This window comes from Zootoca vivipara, chromosome 7, assembly GCF_963506605.1.
Source record: "Zootoca vivipara chromosome 7, rZooViv1.1, whole genome shotgun sequence".
NCBI classification, from domain to species: Eukaryota; Metazoa; Chordata; class Lepidosauria; order Squamata; family Lacertidae; genus Zootoca; species Zootoca vivipara.
In genome coordinates, this window is record NC_083282.1 from 77,053,550 (window position 1) to 77,067,715 (window position 14,166).

General features: G+C 43.6%; 2 protein-coding genes across 7 annotated transcripts in view; one reads left to right on the forward strand and one right to left on the reverse strand.

Moving 5' to 3' along the window:
- STAU1 (staufen double-stranded RNA binding protein 1) overlaps positions 1 to 936 on the forward strand; it is a 50,221-nt gene extending 49,285 nt beyond the window's left edge. For all 6 annotated transcript variants that reach the window (XM_035123763.2, XM_035123765.2, XM_035123766.2 and 3 more), the window contains one exon: positions 20 to 936. In XM_035123763.2, coding sequence (XP_034979654.1) covers positions 20 to 107 — 88 coding nt within the window. In that variant the 3' untranslated portion in view covers positions 108 to 936. The remainder of the gene's footprint in view (positions 1 to 19) is intronic.
- A 2,425-nt stretch (positions 937 to 3,361) lies between these two features.
- On the reverse strand, positions 3,362 to 12,771 carry LOC118089260 (retinol dehydrogenase 10-like). The gene is made up of 5 exons (XM_035123762.2): positions 12,316 to 12,771; positions 8,410 to 8,508; positions 7,740 to 7,885; positions 5,530 to 5,661; positions 3,362 to 3,531 (listed from the first exon to the last, which is right to left on the reverse strand). The coding sequence occupies exons 1-5, from the start codon at positions 12,769 to 12,771 to the stop codon at positions 3,453 to 3,455; spliced, it is 912 nt and encodes a 303-aa protein (XP_034979653.1). The 3' UTR covers positions 3,362 to 3,452.
- Positions 12,772 to 14,166: the final 1,395 nt, after the last annotated feature.

Below are 14,166 nucleotides of genomic sequence, written 5' to 3' on the forward strand. Positions count from 1 at the left end.
TTTTTCATTTTTTTTCTAGATGCGTGAAGCAAGAAATGGAAAACGACCCTCTCCTCAAACCGGCTAGCTCAAACACTTTGGGACAAACACTGGACACCACTGCCTAAAAAAGGCTTGACTGGACCCAAACCTTGAAAGCACCAGAGAAAATCAAATGCTTCCTAATTAATGTAACCTAACTGTTTTAGAGCGCTACAGTTGTCACAATCCACTGTAGTATCTAAATCATAACCGTTGCTTTTCAAACAGTGATAAAATTTTTAGTTTCATTACATTGTTTTGAATGACACTATAAATTTTTCATTTTAAAGAAAAAAAGAAAAGTTTCTTAATTGTACCTAGAAATATAGCACAGTTTAGAAACTTTTGTTGTCTGATAACACTTACCTATGAACTAACTTGGGAAGATCATATCCATGTATATGTTTGGTCTTTTGTTTTTAATGAAATTGTAAAAAATTTCACTGGAAACAACTGTATGCCTGCCATTTGATTAAAAACAAAGCCAGCTAGGCAAGTCTAGCCTAATTATTGAACGGTTGAATAAATTACACATTTTAGGAATTTTTAAACTTCATTTGATCATTTTGATTTCTAGAATTTTTTGGGGAGGGAGGGAAAACTTGAATGCAACAGAAGTTTAATGGTCTCTAATCTTTGTTTTAAAAAATTGTGTGTGTGTGTCTATATATAAAGGCACACAAACTCAGTACAGTACAGGATATGATCTCAATGTAGTGCATATAAAACTGCAGATTGATTTTCCTTGAGTGCTTTATACTGTTTAATTACATCTCCATGTAGGGCTGAAAAAAATTACCTATGTTTATATATAAACTGTGTTGCTTTTGATGTTGTGTTTATTGCACACAGTGGTGTGTGCAATAAAGTTTTGCATATGGTCCAGGTAAAGCACGATAGCCTTGCAAGTTAAGTACTGCTTCAGTTCATTGTTTACGCTGGAATTTTTTCTCCCCATGGAATGTAAGTAAAACTTAGTGTTTGTCACCAATAAATGGTAAATACTAAAGTGGTGGGTTTCTTTGTTCCCCATGATATATATATTTGTTTGTTTCCTGTGCTAATATGAGCAAAGATGAAGGGCTAAACCTATAAAAGGTGGTCAGAAATCTCTCGACACAAATTGACCAAAAACTGAGGATATTCAGAGTACAGTAATGCTTATTTCATATGGCAATTTCCCTGGCAGTTTCCTTTAGTGCTCAACATACTTTACATATGTGTTCAGGAATCATTCCAGCAATCCTGTAAGGTAGACCAGGGCTATTCTCCATATGTAAAGGATTGGGAGGGTGTGTGTTAAGCTCATCCATAGTATTAGTATAAAGGTAAAGGTAAAGGGACCCCTGACCATTAGGTCCAGTCGTGACCGACTCTGGGGTTGCACGCTCATCTCGCATTATTGGCCGAGAGAGCCGGCGTGTAGCTTCCAGGTCATGTGGCCAGCATGACAAAGCCGCTTCTGGCAAACCAGAGCAGCACATGGAAACACCGTTTACCTTCCCGCTGTAGCGGTTCCTATTTATCTACTTGCATTTCTGATGTGCTTTCGAACTGCTAGGTTGGCAGGAGCTGGGACTGAGCAACGGGAGCTCACCCCGTTTTGGGGATTCAAACCGCCGACCTTCTGATCAGCAAGCCCTAGGCTCAGTGGTTTAGCCCACAGCGCCACCCTGTCCTGTGCCCTATAATCAATGCAGTATTACCTTCCTGGTCCACTGACTCCAGAATTTGCATGGAGCTGTCTTAATTATTTTATTTCATAAGATTTATGTAGCACTTGATTTTTTAAAAACCCAAATCTCAAAGCGGTTGTAACAACTGTATATGGGAAATCCCTTCTTCCACAACATCATTTGTATTTTTCACTGTTTCTTCAGAGTTTTAGCTCTAAGGTTTCGCTTCCAATTAATGCTGGGAATCCATCTTTTTGTAGCCTGACTGATTCACTAAGGCTAAGTTAAGTGCTGCTAATTCTAAATTCCTTCAGGGTATTTTGTATATTCAATTAAAGGTTAGGCTTATTTTTTCCATAGCTATGGGCATTTCACTTTATCAGCAGGGTGTGCCTGAGTTGAGTGATGTACAGATAGTACCTTCTTATACCCAATTCTACTGAATCTCCTTTTGCCTTAATGGGGCCTATACGAAATTCACTGAAATGAGTAGGGAAGGCAGCAGCATTTGGTAGGTTGAATCATCTCAAGGCTATTACAGAATGGATTTTGGATACTATTTTTGTTGTTTATGCCATTTCCCCAGAATCTTAATGGCAAAAGTGGGTTTTCACATTAGTTTAGATAATCTGGGTGTGCTATTTTCTTTTAATATACTTTGTTCACACAATCCACTTCTTCTGTACAGGTGTGGGTGGGGGAGAAGATAACCTTAATGACTACATAAGAATACTCTTACTGTTCTTGCACAGTTGGTGTATAACCTGGCCGAGTTGTAAATAATATTCTGAGTTTGTATCTCTTCAGTTTCGATACACATAACTGGTTTTCTGACACTTCCCACAGAGCAGCAAAACATCCCTGATGCCACCCATTATTAATGTTTTCCTTACATGTGGCCTTTTGAGCTATCGGAGCAATTGCATGTCTTGAATGGAGTTGGTTGTGTTGGAACACAAGATGAAGGGAGATGCATTGTGGGAAGTTGGAAGAACAGATAAGCAAGGTGGAAAATGCATAACTGTTTTATTTACATAGGCTTAGTTTCTTGAGCAAGGGCAATAACATCCCACAAACAAGTTCTGCCTGACTTGCTAGGAATGTGTAGCTGTTGTTAGAAATCCCCGTCTTCCGCATTAAGTTCTGCTTCCTAAAATAGTTGGCTGGATCCCTATTCCTTTCCATTCTGCTATATAAAACGAACAGCTGGAAAGTAGGTGACCCGAAAGTGTTATCATGGGGATTAATACAATACACGGTAATGCATACTTCAGATCCATAGTTACAGGCTGCCTCCAAGGCTGGCATCATTCAACTCAGATTATGAGGTTTATCAAGTCGGTTTCCTGAAGATAGATTCTGGTGTATACCTCAGAATATAATGGAAAGTCAAGTGAAACACCCCCAAATAAGAATGGGTGAAATATTGCGGAGGAGGGAAATCTCTTATTTTCCATCAGCTCTTAAAATGTTTCTACCTGCTGTATCATTTGATCTTTCTGAACGTTGAATTTTGAAAGAGATTCCCCAGCAATTGTTAGATAGCCAAAGGCAGAAATGCTCACAAAGAGAGCCCTTGCATGTACATTACCTGTGCAAAACCAGAATACTCCAATGAATCTTGAATGCCAAACTTTGATTTCATCTGTCCTTTTTTGCCTGCATTTAGAATCGGGAATCTTGCTACCGAAGCTGTGATGCAAAAGGACAATACTTTTCATCCTTTTCACCTTCCAGCTGCTTAATGGTGACAATTTATTTAGCTTTTCGTGGAATACATTTGTCCAGTCCCAGGAGTTTTTGAATAAGAACTTGAACATCCCAAGGAAGGAGACTGAGGAAGCGAGAGAAGGAAAAATTGCACCGTTGTTTAAAAGCATATCTGTAATATTGGGAGCACAAATAACAAGTCTCATTCCCACTCTGACCATAGCATTTATTTCAGGGTTGCAGAACCTCCCCCAGATATTGCTGGAGGCTGACTCCCCATCATCCTCGGGTAGTATGGCCAGTGGTTGGAAATTAGAAGTCCAACATTGGTCAGGCCACAGGTTCTCTATCATGACTCACTGGATGTTGCTCCTTTGCCACAGCTGGCAATGGGGCTTATTGCCATAGCATCACCAGGTAGAGCAATGATGTGGTAGGGTCCCCACAGGACCCACTAGAAGGGAGAAGGGCTTAGCATGTAGGTCTACAGTGTTTATGAGAACACTGAGTTACGTATTATGTCCTTCAAAGCTGCCATGAATTTGTGACATTTTGGTTGGGCATAGTAAAGGTATTGCCCAACTATGGATTTTGTTGTTCTGTTCTTATGAACCAGTGGAGCTTTTTATGTGTTGTATCCAACTATTTGTCTTTATATCTGCTTTGGCCTCCCTCCCACAACATGTTTGGAATGTTGCAAAATAGAACCCTTTGGGGTGCTGCTATGAAATCCAGGGTGAGTCTTTTAAAAGAGGCCCTGTGGAACATGTGTACTCTGTATCCACGGGGCCTCTTTTAAAGGACTCACCCTGTATATAGTGTTGAACTACGTTTCTAGTGAGCGGAAAGGATTTACCCAGTTATCACCCAATCCATAAATAGAAACCAAAGTGAGTGGTTAGTGAGTCAGATGTGAAAAGGGACTTTCCTAAACTAGGGCATTTTTCAACATGGAAAGAATTACTACCAACAATAAACTTTTTCCACCAGAGTTTTCTTGTGTCTTACTTAGTAATGTTTCAGTGTGCACCCCCTCCACATGAAAACTCTCCATTTTGGCTCTGGGGGAAGAAGGGAGAGGACAGAGGGTGAAGAAAGAGTTGTGGGTGGAGGGGGGGCTCTTTCCCCATCCTTTGGACCCCCTGGGAAACTCAACAAACCTCCTGCACCTGGAACTGGGTGTGGAGAGTGCAGGTGAATAGAACACATCTGTGAGCAGCCCTGAGAAAGGACCATCCACCTGGAGCCTGTCCAGAAAAAGCAAGTCTAAAGTGTGAGACTAGGGTGATGTGATGTCTGCTGCTTCCAGGATCTCAGGAGACTTGTGAATGAACTGAGAGTTTGTTTGGACCTTGGGTGGGAACTCAGGAGACTGAGAGGGACCTGATTTATATATACAGTACATATTAGTAACTTTGTGTTAATGTAACATTTTTATAGGTTACTGATGCTGGCTACAGGATGGTCAATGGGGGCAAGGCAAGTGGGCTATGGCACTGAGGTCTGGCCTGACTCCTTGCTCGTTAAACACTGCTTTAGCTTTTATTGGCTGCAGTAAGGTAAAGGGACCCCTGACCATTAGGTCCAGTCGTGACTGACTCTGGGGTTGCGGTGCTCATCTCGCGTTATTGACTGTGGGAGCTGGCGTACAGCTTCCAGGTGATGTGGCCAGCATGACAAAGCCACTTCTGGCGAACCAGAGCAGCACACGGAAACGCTGTTTACCTTCCTGCTGTAGCGGTCCCTATTTATCTACTTGCACTTTGACGTGCTTTCGAACTGCTAGGTTGGCAGGAGCTGGGACTGAGCAACGGGAGCTCACCCCGTCACAGGGATTTGAACCACTGACCTTCTGATCAGCAAGCCCTAGGCTCTGTGGTTTAACCCACAGTGCCACCCGCGTCCCTTGGCTGCAGTAAACTCTCTTAATTTTTCCACCCCTACCCCTATTAAGCAGTCTGCCCAGGCCCGGCTCTAGGTGCAGTCCCAGTGGCACGGCGCCAGGCTGGCAGGGAGGGGCGCTGCGCGCTGCGAAGACAGCGCCGGAGCGATCTCAGTACCAGGGCGCCCGACCTGCTCGAGACGGCCCTGCATCTGCCAGTTCCTGAGTATAGTGACTTACTTTTTAAAAATGGCCACAAGGTACAGCATTCTGGGGACGTAGATCACGTGCTGATTCTGAAGTATTCTGTGCACTGCTGATTTCACAAAATGGTCTGGCCTTAAGGGAGAGAGTAGGCCTTCCAGTTCTTGCCTAAAAAAAGAAAAATGTATGTTGAGGGAAAGGAAGCAGTGTCAACTTTCATATGGAAGGATGGTGAGCATTGCTTAGTTCTGCTTCTCAAAACAAATTCCTGTGTGCAAAATTCTTTCTCGATGTGTTTCTTTTGGTCCAGGGTCCAGTTTGTGGATGTCAGGATTTAGGTAAAAAGCAAGGTAGATCCTGCAAGGCTGAAGTCTGCCAGGTGGTCTATATAGCTCAGCGGTACATGCTTTTGCATGTAGACGGTCCCATCCTGTCATTGGCATCTGTAGTTCAAGAATCTAGCTTGCTCTTGGAAACCAAGCCATGGGGCCCACCCTTAGGTAGAAACCTTTTGATTTTTCATCCTTGCAGGTGAGCCACTGTCCCCATTAACAATGTTCCAGGTTAACACTTTGCAGCAATCACTTCAGGCAGGCTAAAAACATTATTAATTGCAGAAATGCATGAACCACTGAACCAGAGTGGAGTCGCTGTAGCAAAGTCTAAATATGGATCTGCTGATTCTGTTCTATATAAGGTGAGTTCAAGGTATCGTTACGGCTCGGCGAACCCTGCCATTATTCGTGTGAACAATATATTCCCCTGCAAGTATTAGGCAGCTAAGGGATGAGTCAGTAATCCATGGAACAATTCAAAGCAAGTGGACTTGTCTCCATTCCTTCTTTCTCTGTCTCAGGCACCACACTGAATATTATTAAAGCGTGGGAAGGTGGCAATCACTCTTCTCCAGCTATGTAGTTATAGAACATGGGTGGGGGAGCTTTTTTAAAATCAAGGGATGCATCTTCTCGGGTATCATGCCAAAAATATTGGGCAGACAGGTGTAAGAAGAGGTGGGTGGAGGATGCGGCGCACCCCGGGTGTCATCCTTGGAGGTGACATAATGGCACACCGCGGGGGTCAGCACTTACTGCGGGGCCTGGCCTGCAGTGCGCCCGAGCCATGTGTCTCTTCTAGGAGTAACGCGGTGGCTCAGGGTCCCATGCTGCCCGAAACGGCAGTGTGGGGCTTGCATCTGCCAGGCGGACTCCGTGGACAGCATGCCACACCGCCCCCATGCGCATATCGCCATGGCACTCTCCTTGTGAGGCGCCCCTGTGCGCAGATCGCCACCCCTCCCCATGAGGTGCCCCCACCCCGCCCCTACCGCTCCGGGTACCGGAGCAGCTAGCTACGCCCCTGGGCAGAGACCAGGGACAAAGGTGGGTTGTGCAATGGAGGTGACTCTTTGTGTGGTAGGCTATATTCCAGTCACACAAAAGCCAGAGGTGAACACACACACCTGGAAGACTGCATTCACACACACCCCAGGCCTACTGTTTGCCACTCCTGTTATAGATAAACATATACTACTAAATGTCAAACGTTGACGATAGGAGGAGAATTTTGTGCTAGGGAATTTCGGTCTAGGGTAGAGTTCACCTCACTTCATGCCAGAGTTCTGGCCTGGGGAGAGAAGAAGCCCCTCCCATGTAGGCATCATGTCCTGGTGATGCCCTGCTTGTTTACCAGAGGTGGTATTTTACGTAGGTTAAAGACTGGAATGTCCAAGAATGGAAGCTTACAGCAAGTCTACATTTCCCTCTACTGCTCATTGAGAAATGAGTGGCTCTGAATCCATTCTGAACCTTTCAATGTGGTGCTGTTGAAATGAATGGGTGGCCTTTAACTAAGCATCCCATTGGTGCGAGGGCTTCCAACTTCTTTGTCCCCCCCCCTGGTGTGTGGCTCATGCCGTCTCCAAAAACAGATTAAGTGCACTGGGGGGGGGGGAGAGGAGAGGGGCAGAATGTTCTGTTGTTCAGCTACGTTTTACTAAGAGTAGGTGCACTCATTGTGCCAGGGATCAAGCTGGTGTGTGTGTGTGTTTTGAGTAGGAATCTGTGTGAGTGTCAACCAACCAACCAATTACGGTATTTTATTTGGACGCGCACCTTTCCAAGGTCAAAACCATTGCCAAGGTGGCTTGCAACATATATAAAAATTAAAAACCTATAAACATAGCAAAAGTAGTCATAAAAAGTGAACAAACAAAAGATCAAAATTGAGTCTGAGCACAGCGTTACCTGATTCTACAGCCACTAAACATGCCAGTGTCCGTGAAAAATGGGCAAACGAGGGTAGTCTTCACACCACTGACTCTCTTGGCTTTCAGCTCATGGCTAAGAGCTTCATGGAATCCAATCACAGCAAACTTGCTAGCGCAGTAGCCCTGAGGAAACAAGCAACATTTTCTCATTCACAGTACATGCTTAACTTGAAGAAGAAGAAGAAGAAGAAAGAAGAGGAGGAGGAGGAGGAGGAGGAGGAGGAGGAGGAGGAGGAGGAGTTTGGATTTGATATCCCGCTTTATCACTACCCGAAGGAGTCTCAAAGCGGCTAACATTCTCCTTTTCCTTCCTCTCCCACAACAAACACTCTGTGAGGTGGGTGGGGCTGAGAGACTTCAAAGAAGTGTGACTAGCCCAAGGTCACCCAGCAGCTGCATGTGGAGGAGCGGAGACGCGAACCCGGTTCCCCAGATTACGAGTCTACCGCTCTTAACCACTACACCACACTGGCTCTCTTAGGGCTCTACCACTGTTTTAGTAAGACCCTGCAATGAGAGGGATGCCCTACATCATTAGTGATGCTTGGCCTTAGGAACCGATGGATTATAGACATAAATGCATGCATGCAAATGGCAACGAGGCCATTTAGCATTTGTGAACTTCTATCGATGTGTCGCTTACCAACCTCCAGACAACCTGTTGCAAAAAGTCCAAATGATCCTGCGACTGTCACAATGTGGCCATGATCTCTCTTCATCATTTGTGGAAGGAAAGCCTTGACTGTCTGCAAAAAGGGATAAGAGAGTTTTGATTATACCCGTGCTTCCTTTTTGTGTATTCAGATTTGCAGCTAGTAAGCAGCAGATGTAATGTTTGAAGGCCTGCTTTGCAAAGGTACCAGCAGAATATAAGAACAAATCTGTTTATTATAAATATGCAAACACACACATACACTCTACAACTGTCCTATTAAATATACCATTGTCTACAAAAGGGTAATATTTCTTAATTTTGACTTCTTCCAAGCTTGACACTTATCAATACTAACAATATTTTTAAAGCTACATATATTTCATCCGTATTATTATTTTTTATTTTAGAAATAGAGACCAAAGTAGCTCCATTTTCTTTCTATAAACAGAAATCTGTTTAGTTCTTTACTGTTACAGGATACAATGTAGGTAAAATTATTGGTGGCTATTAGTAATAGTAATAATAATAATTTATTAGTTATACCCCGCCCATCTAGCTGGGTTTCCCCAGCCACTCTGGGCGGCTCCCAACAGAATATTAAAAACATGATAAAACATCAAACATTAAAAACTTCCCTAAACAGGGCTGCCTTCAGATGTCTTCTAAAAGTTTATTGCAATTGACATCTGATGGGTGGGTGTTCCACAGGGCAGGATGTTTTATATTTTATCATGTTTTTAATATTCTGTTGGGAGCCGCCCAGAGTGGCTGGGGCATAGCTGCCAAGTCTCCCGTATTCCCCGGGAAACCCCCATTTTCCCAGCTGTTCCCAGCTGAAAAAACGGATTTTTTTGTTTTTCCCCGGTTTATTCTGGTGCGGCGGCCATTTTGGAACTGGGCGGAGCATGCTCAGAAGCGACTTCTGATGTTGCTTTGCCCAGTTCCAAAATGGCTGCAGTGCGACCTCTGGCCGGTGGCCATTTTGGAACTGGGCAGAGCAGCATCAAAAGTCGCTTCTGAGCATGCTCCGCCCAGTTCCAAAATGGCGACAGCGCTACTTCCGGTCTGCTACTTCCGGTCCGATCCCTTATTTCTCCGACAGGAACTTGGCAGGTATGGGCTGGGGAAACCCAGCCAGATCAGCGGGGTATAAATAATAAATTGTTATTGTTATTGTTATTTTCAAGTGGGTGGAGTTGAACAAACCCAAGCTTAATGCAGTCAAGATGCAAACACTCTGGCTTGGAGTGTCCGGAGGTCTCTGCCTGTTTTCCAATGATGTTCTGACTAATTGTTCACCTAGAAAGAGGAGACACCGACCACAACTTTGCTTTCATCCATGTATTTCCCACTTTTCCCCTATTAATACCTATTTAAAGTTCCTTCGGAATTTTGAGTCTTAATAGCACATGTGACAAGGATAAAAAAGTGTAACGAGATTAGTTTTCATTGCAATCCTCTTAAAATTGCCCTCCATTTGATTGTCTCTCTATCTTTTCAGGCTCTGAAAAGTAGGATTAATGAGAGCCAGGCCATGTTCCGCAAGACCTGAAGGACTTGATAAGCTGCTTTCCAGAATTAGCTGCTGCAAAGCTACCCATCCACGCTGTGTAAGTGAGCTGGGCGAACTTGATTGAATAATTACAAAATATAGCCCTTTGCATAACTCCTTGGTCATATCATATGACCCTTTATGTGCCGTATGAATACAGCATTGAGCTCGCCAAGCAAAGATCAAGCAAATACAAGGGGGCTTGTGAAGAAGGCGCAGCAGAGACTGTATTTTTTTAGAATTTTAAGGAAAAACCATCTTCCACAAAAGCTGCTGCTTGCCTTCTATCACTGTGCCATACAGAGCGTGCTCACGTATGGTTTATGTGTGTGGTACGGAAGCTGTACTTCTCAGGACAGAGCAGGGCTGTGTAGAATTATTAAAAAAGCAGAGAGCATTATTGGCTGCTCATTCTCCACCTTAGAACAAATCTATACCACCAGGTGCCATAGAAAAGCCCTAGACATATCAAGAGATCCAACACACCTTGGTCACAATTTCTTTCAGCTCCTGCCATCAGGACGGCGATATAGAAATATGCAGGCAAGAACGAGCCGTCTCAGGAACAGCTTCTTCTCTAGAGCGATTTTGGCCTTAAATGGAAAGCCTGGACTTTGAAGTCATCTTATTTTACTTGTTATTTGTATTATATTTACTGTTTTTAATTAGGTTTTGTAATTTTGGATTATGCGGAATGCTTTATCTGAGTGGATGCAGCAGCCGAGTAATTTTCGTTGTTCCCGCAAGAGGACAATGACAATAAAGATATCTTATCTTATCAGAAAGTTTGAGAAGCATCCAACATAGCACTATGGTGTTCATTCCACCAGCACAAACATTTCAGCTTTCCAGAGGGAATGATCCCCGCAACGCCTCACATGTGCTGTTCTGGGGGTTCTCCTGACTCTACCAAGCATCCCCAAACTGCGGCCCTCCAGATGTTTTGGCCTACAACACCCATGATCCCTAGCTAACAGGACCAGTGGTCGGGAATGATGGGAATTGTAGTCCAAAACATCTGGAGGGCCGAAGTTTGGGGATGCCTGCTCTACCCCATAAAAGCCAATTTGTGGGGGACATCAGGATGGTGGGGATCCCTGTTGCACTAGTGGAAGTGCTTCCATGGGATTTTTCATAGTGCTATCTGTAAAGAAGGCGTCGGCCTTCTGCAGGGTTAAAGTATTATTATAGATTTTAAAGCTTTCTTCTAAGGCCAATGTTTAATTTCATTTATAATATTTTTAGTCAGTTGTATACTTCTATTCATCGGTGTTATCATATGCTACACTGAATATTTTGATAGAAATATCGGAAATGTCATACTTGAAACATATAACATTTAATATAACTAATGTATTTTGAGTTACAGGTAGGTAGCCGTGTTGGTCTGAGTCAAAGCAAAATAAAAAAATTCCTTCAGTAGCTTTAAGGTGTCTTTAAGGTGCTACTGAAGGAATTTTTTTATAATGTATTTTGAGCCACTTATACGTCATCATTTGCTGAGCAGCATATACCAAGATACACTGATCACAAAGTAAGGAAGAGAGCAAAATTGCTTAAACTAAAGATGAAAACAAGAATATTATTACACTGGCAGTTCCCTCACTGCAAGAAGTGAGGTTAGAGGGAACCAGGCAGAGGGCCTTCTCTGTAGTGGCGCCCGTCCTGTGGAACGCCCTCCCATCAGATGACAAGGATATAAACAACTATCCAACTTTTAGAAGACCTCTGAAGGCAGTCCTGTTTAGGGAAGTTTTTAATGTTTGAAGTTTTATTCTGTTTTTAATGTTTTGTTGAAAGCCGCCCAGAGTGGCTGGGGAAACCCAGCCAGATGGGTTGGGTAGAAATAATAAATTATTATTATTATTATTATTATTATTATTAATCTGCATTCTAATGTACTAACACTGCCATTCCCAGCCACCATTAATCAAACATATTAGAAAGGCATGCCAATAATCTATGAACATCTATCACCATTGTCACAGTTGCATTCAAAGCTGTCAACTTTTCCCTTTTCTCACAAGGAATCCTATATAGAATAAGGCAATTTCCCTTAAAAAGGGGGGAAAGTTGACAGCTATGGTTGCATCTATGGTCTAATTGGCCAGTGCCATGGATACAGATGGATTGGGAGGAATATTGCCCCGGTGAAATAATTGCTAAACTGCTTCTATATGCATCTTCAAAGGTGCAAAAAGTGGCAATCTCTGCATGGATGTTTTGCACTCCAAGTGGTTGCATCTCCTCAGTTGGGCTATATTGACTGTTAAATGCTGCAGGTTCACAATTCAGCCTTCCTTTCACTCGGGAGCCTCATTCCCGTTTTATAGGATACACACTTACCCAAAAGTGAGCATGGCAGTTAGTCCTCATGGTTCTTTCCAGCAGTTCGTCAGGACACTGTAAGATGGGCTTTCCAGCTACAATGCCAGCATTGTTGACCAAGATTGTGACATTGCCCACGTCCTTTCTCACATTCTCGGCAACACTATAGACTTCTTCCTTCCGGCTCACATCGCAAGTATAAATGTAAGCCTTCGCTCCCAGCTTGCGAACTTCCCTGGCTGCATTTTCATTGCCTTCGGTGTCTATATCCCACAAAACAAGTGTTGCTCCTCGTCGGGCAAATTCCAGGGCAAAAAACCTACCAATGCCAGTTGGGCTGGCTGCACCTGTTATCAAGCAGATTTCATTAGTGACTATTTTCTCTGCAGGTTTCTTTACCCACCGAAACAGAGCATGGATGATGTGGCCAAATACTTTAGCTGTAAGTATAAGAAAGTCTACAAGCACAGACATTGTCTCAGATCTCTGAGGAGACAGTAATAAGAATGGAAGCTCTGTAGGGCTAGTGCATTGAGAAGCCTTTGGACAATGCAATCCAGACAGGCTGTATTTATGGGGAAAGTAAGATTTAAGAGATTATAGCAACCACTACCACTAAGAAGGTGGAATTTGGACAACAACGAAGGCATTTGGTCAGTACTTCCCAAGCAGCAGGCTGGTACACACTAGCATGTAATGAAAGTACTGCTAGTAGGCTGTGATGGCAAAGAAATGGATTAAGAAACTAAAGTGGAGGAGACTCTTGAGAGTCCCATGGACTGCAAGAAGATCAAACCTATCCATTCTTAAGAAAGTCAGCCCTGAGTGCTCACTGGAAGGACAGATCCTGAAGCTGAGGCTCCAATACTTTGGCCACCTCATGAGAAGAGAAGACTCCCTGGAAATGACCCTGATGTTGAGAAAGATGGAGGGCACAAGGAGAAGGGGATGACAGAGGACGAGATGGTTGGACAGTGTTCTTGAAGCTACGAACATGAGTCTGACCAAACTGCGGGAGGCAGTGGAAGACAGGAGTGCCTGGCGTGCTCTGGTCCATGGGGTCACGAAGCGTCAGATCTGACTAAATGACTAAACAAGAAGAAGAGGAGGAGGAGGAGGAGGAGGAAGAAGAAGAAGAAGAAACTAAAGACTCCTATAAGAACAAAACAACAACAACAATGAGTCATTGTTTGCAACTCAGTCTCCACTGGAAGGGGACAACTTTGTCTAGTTATTCCATTGTGTATGATCGGATCATTCAGTTGCTGCTGCTGTTGTCCTTTGGGACTGACAGGTGTAAAGCAGTAGCCCAATAGTAGGTGGAGCAACAGCCAATGTGAGGCACAGCCAACTAATTCTACTTTCGTTCCCATCTTCCTTCCTGCCAAGTTCTACAAGGGCAACAAAGGAGAAGGAAGCTGAGAGTCACTGCCCCATTCTGAATGGGGCTGCCATATTTCAAAAAGTGAAAACGCAGACACAAAAGTTGTGCAAAGGCACAAAAGTTCAGTGCAAAGGCATGGCAGAATTTCCTCTAAAGCTTTTGCCTTTAAATCACATTTGAAACATGTTATTTGCTTCAAAGAATTCGGGGCACTGAAGTTTACTCCTCACAGCAACCCTTAAAAAGCTATAGCTCAGAATTATTATTTTTTGGGGGGTGGAATATACTTTGAACGTGCTTTAAAAGCATAGCATGTATACAGCCTAAACTGTAAACTGCCCTGTGTGATCCTTGGGTGTTGGAAACTGTGTTATATCAAAGACTGTTGGTCCCCTCTGAGTCCAGTATCGCCCTCTGCTCTGGAAGTGACCCTGGAAGACCAGACAGGCATTTTCTACTGCATGCTACTTGATTCTTGAACTGGA

Coding starts and splice junctions, on each gene's coding strand:
- LOC118089260 (XM_035123762.2), bottom strand. CDS start 12,771: ATGTCTGTGCTTGTAGACTTTCTTATACTTACAGCTAAAGTATTTGGC. Junction 8,509..12,315: donor ACTGCCATGCTCACTTTTGG/GTAAGTGTGTAT, acceptor CCCTTTTTGCAG/ACAGTCAAGGCTTTCCTTCC. Junction 7,886..8,409: donor TTGCAACAGGTTGTCTGGAG/GTTGGTAAGCGA, acceptor TTGTTTCCTCAG/GGCTACTGCGCTAGCAAGTT.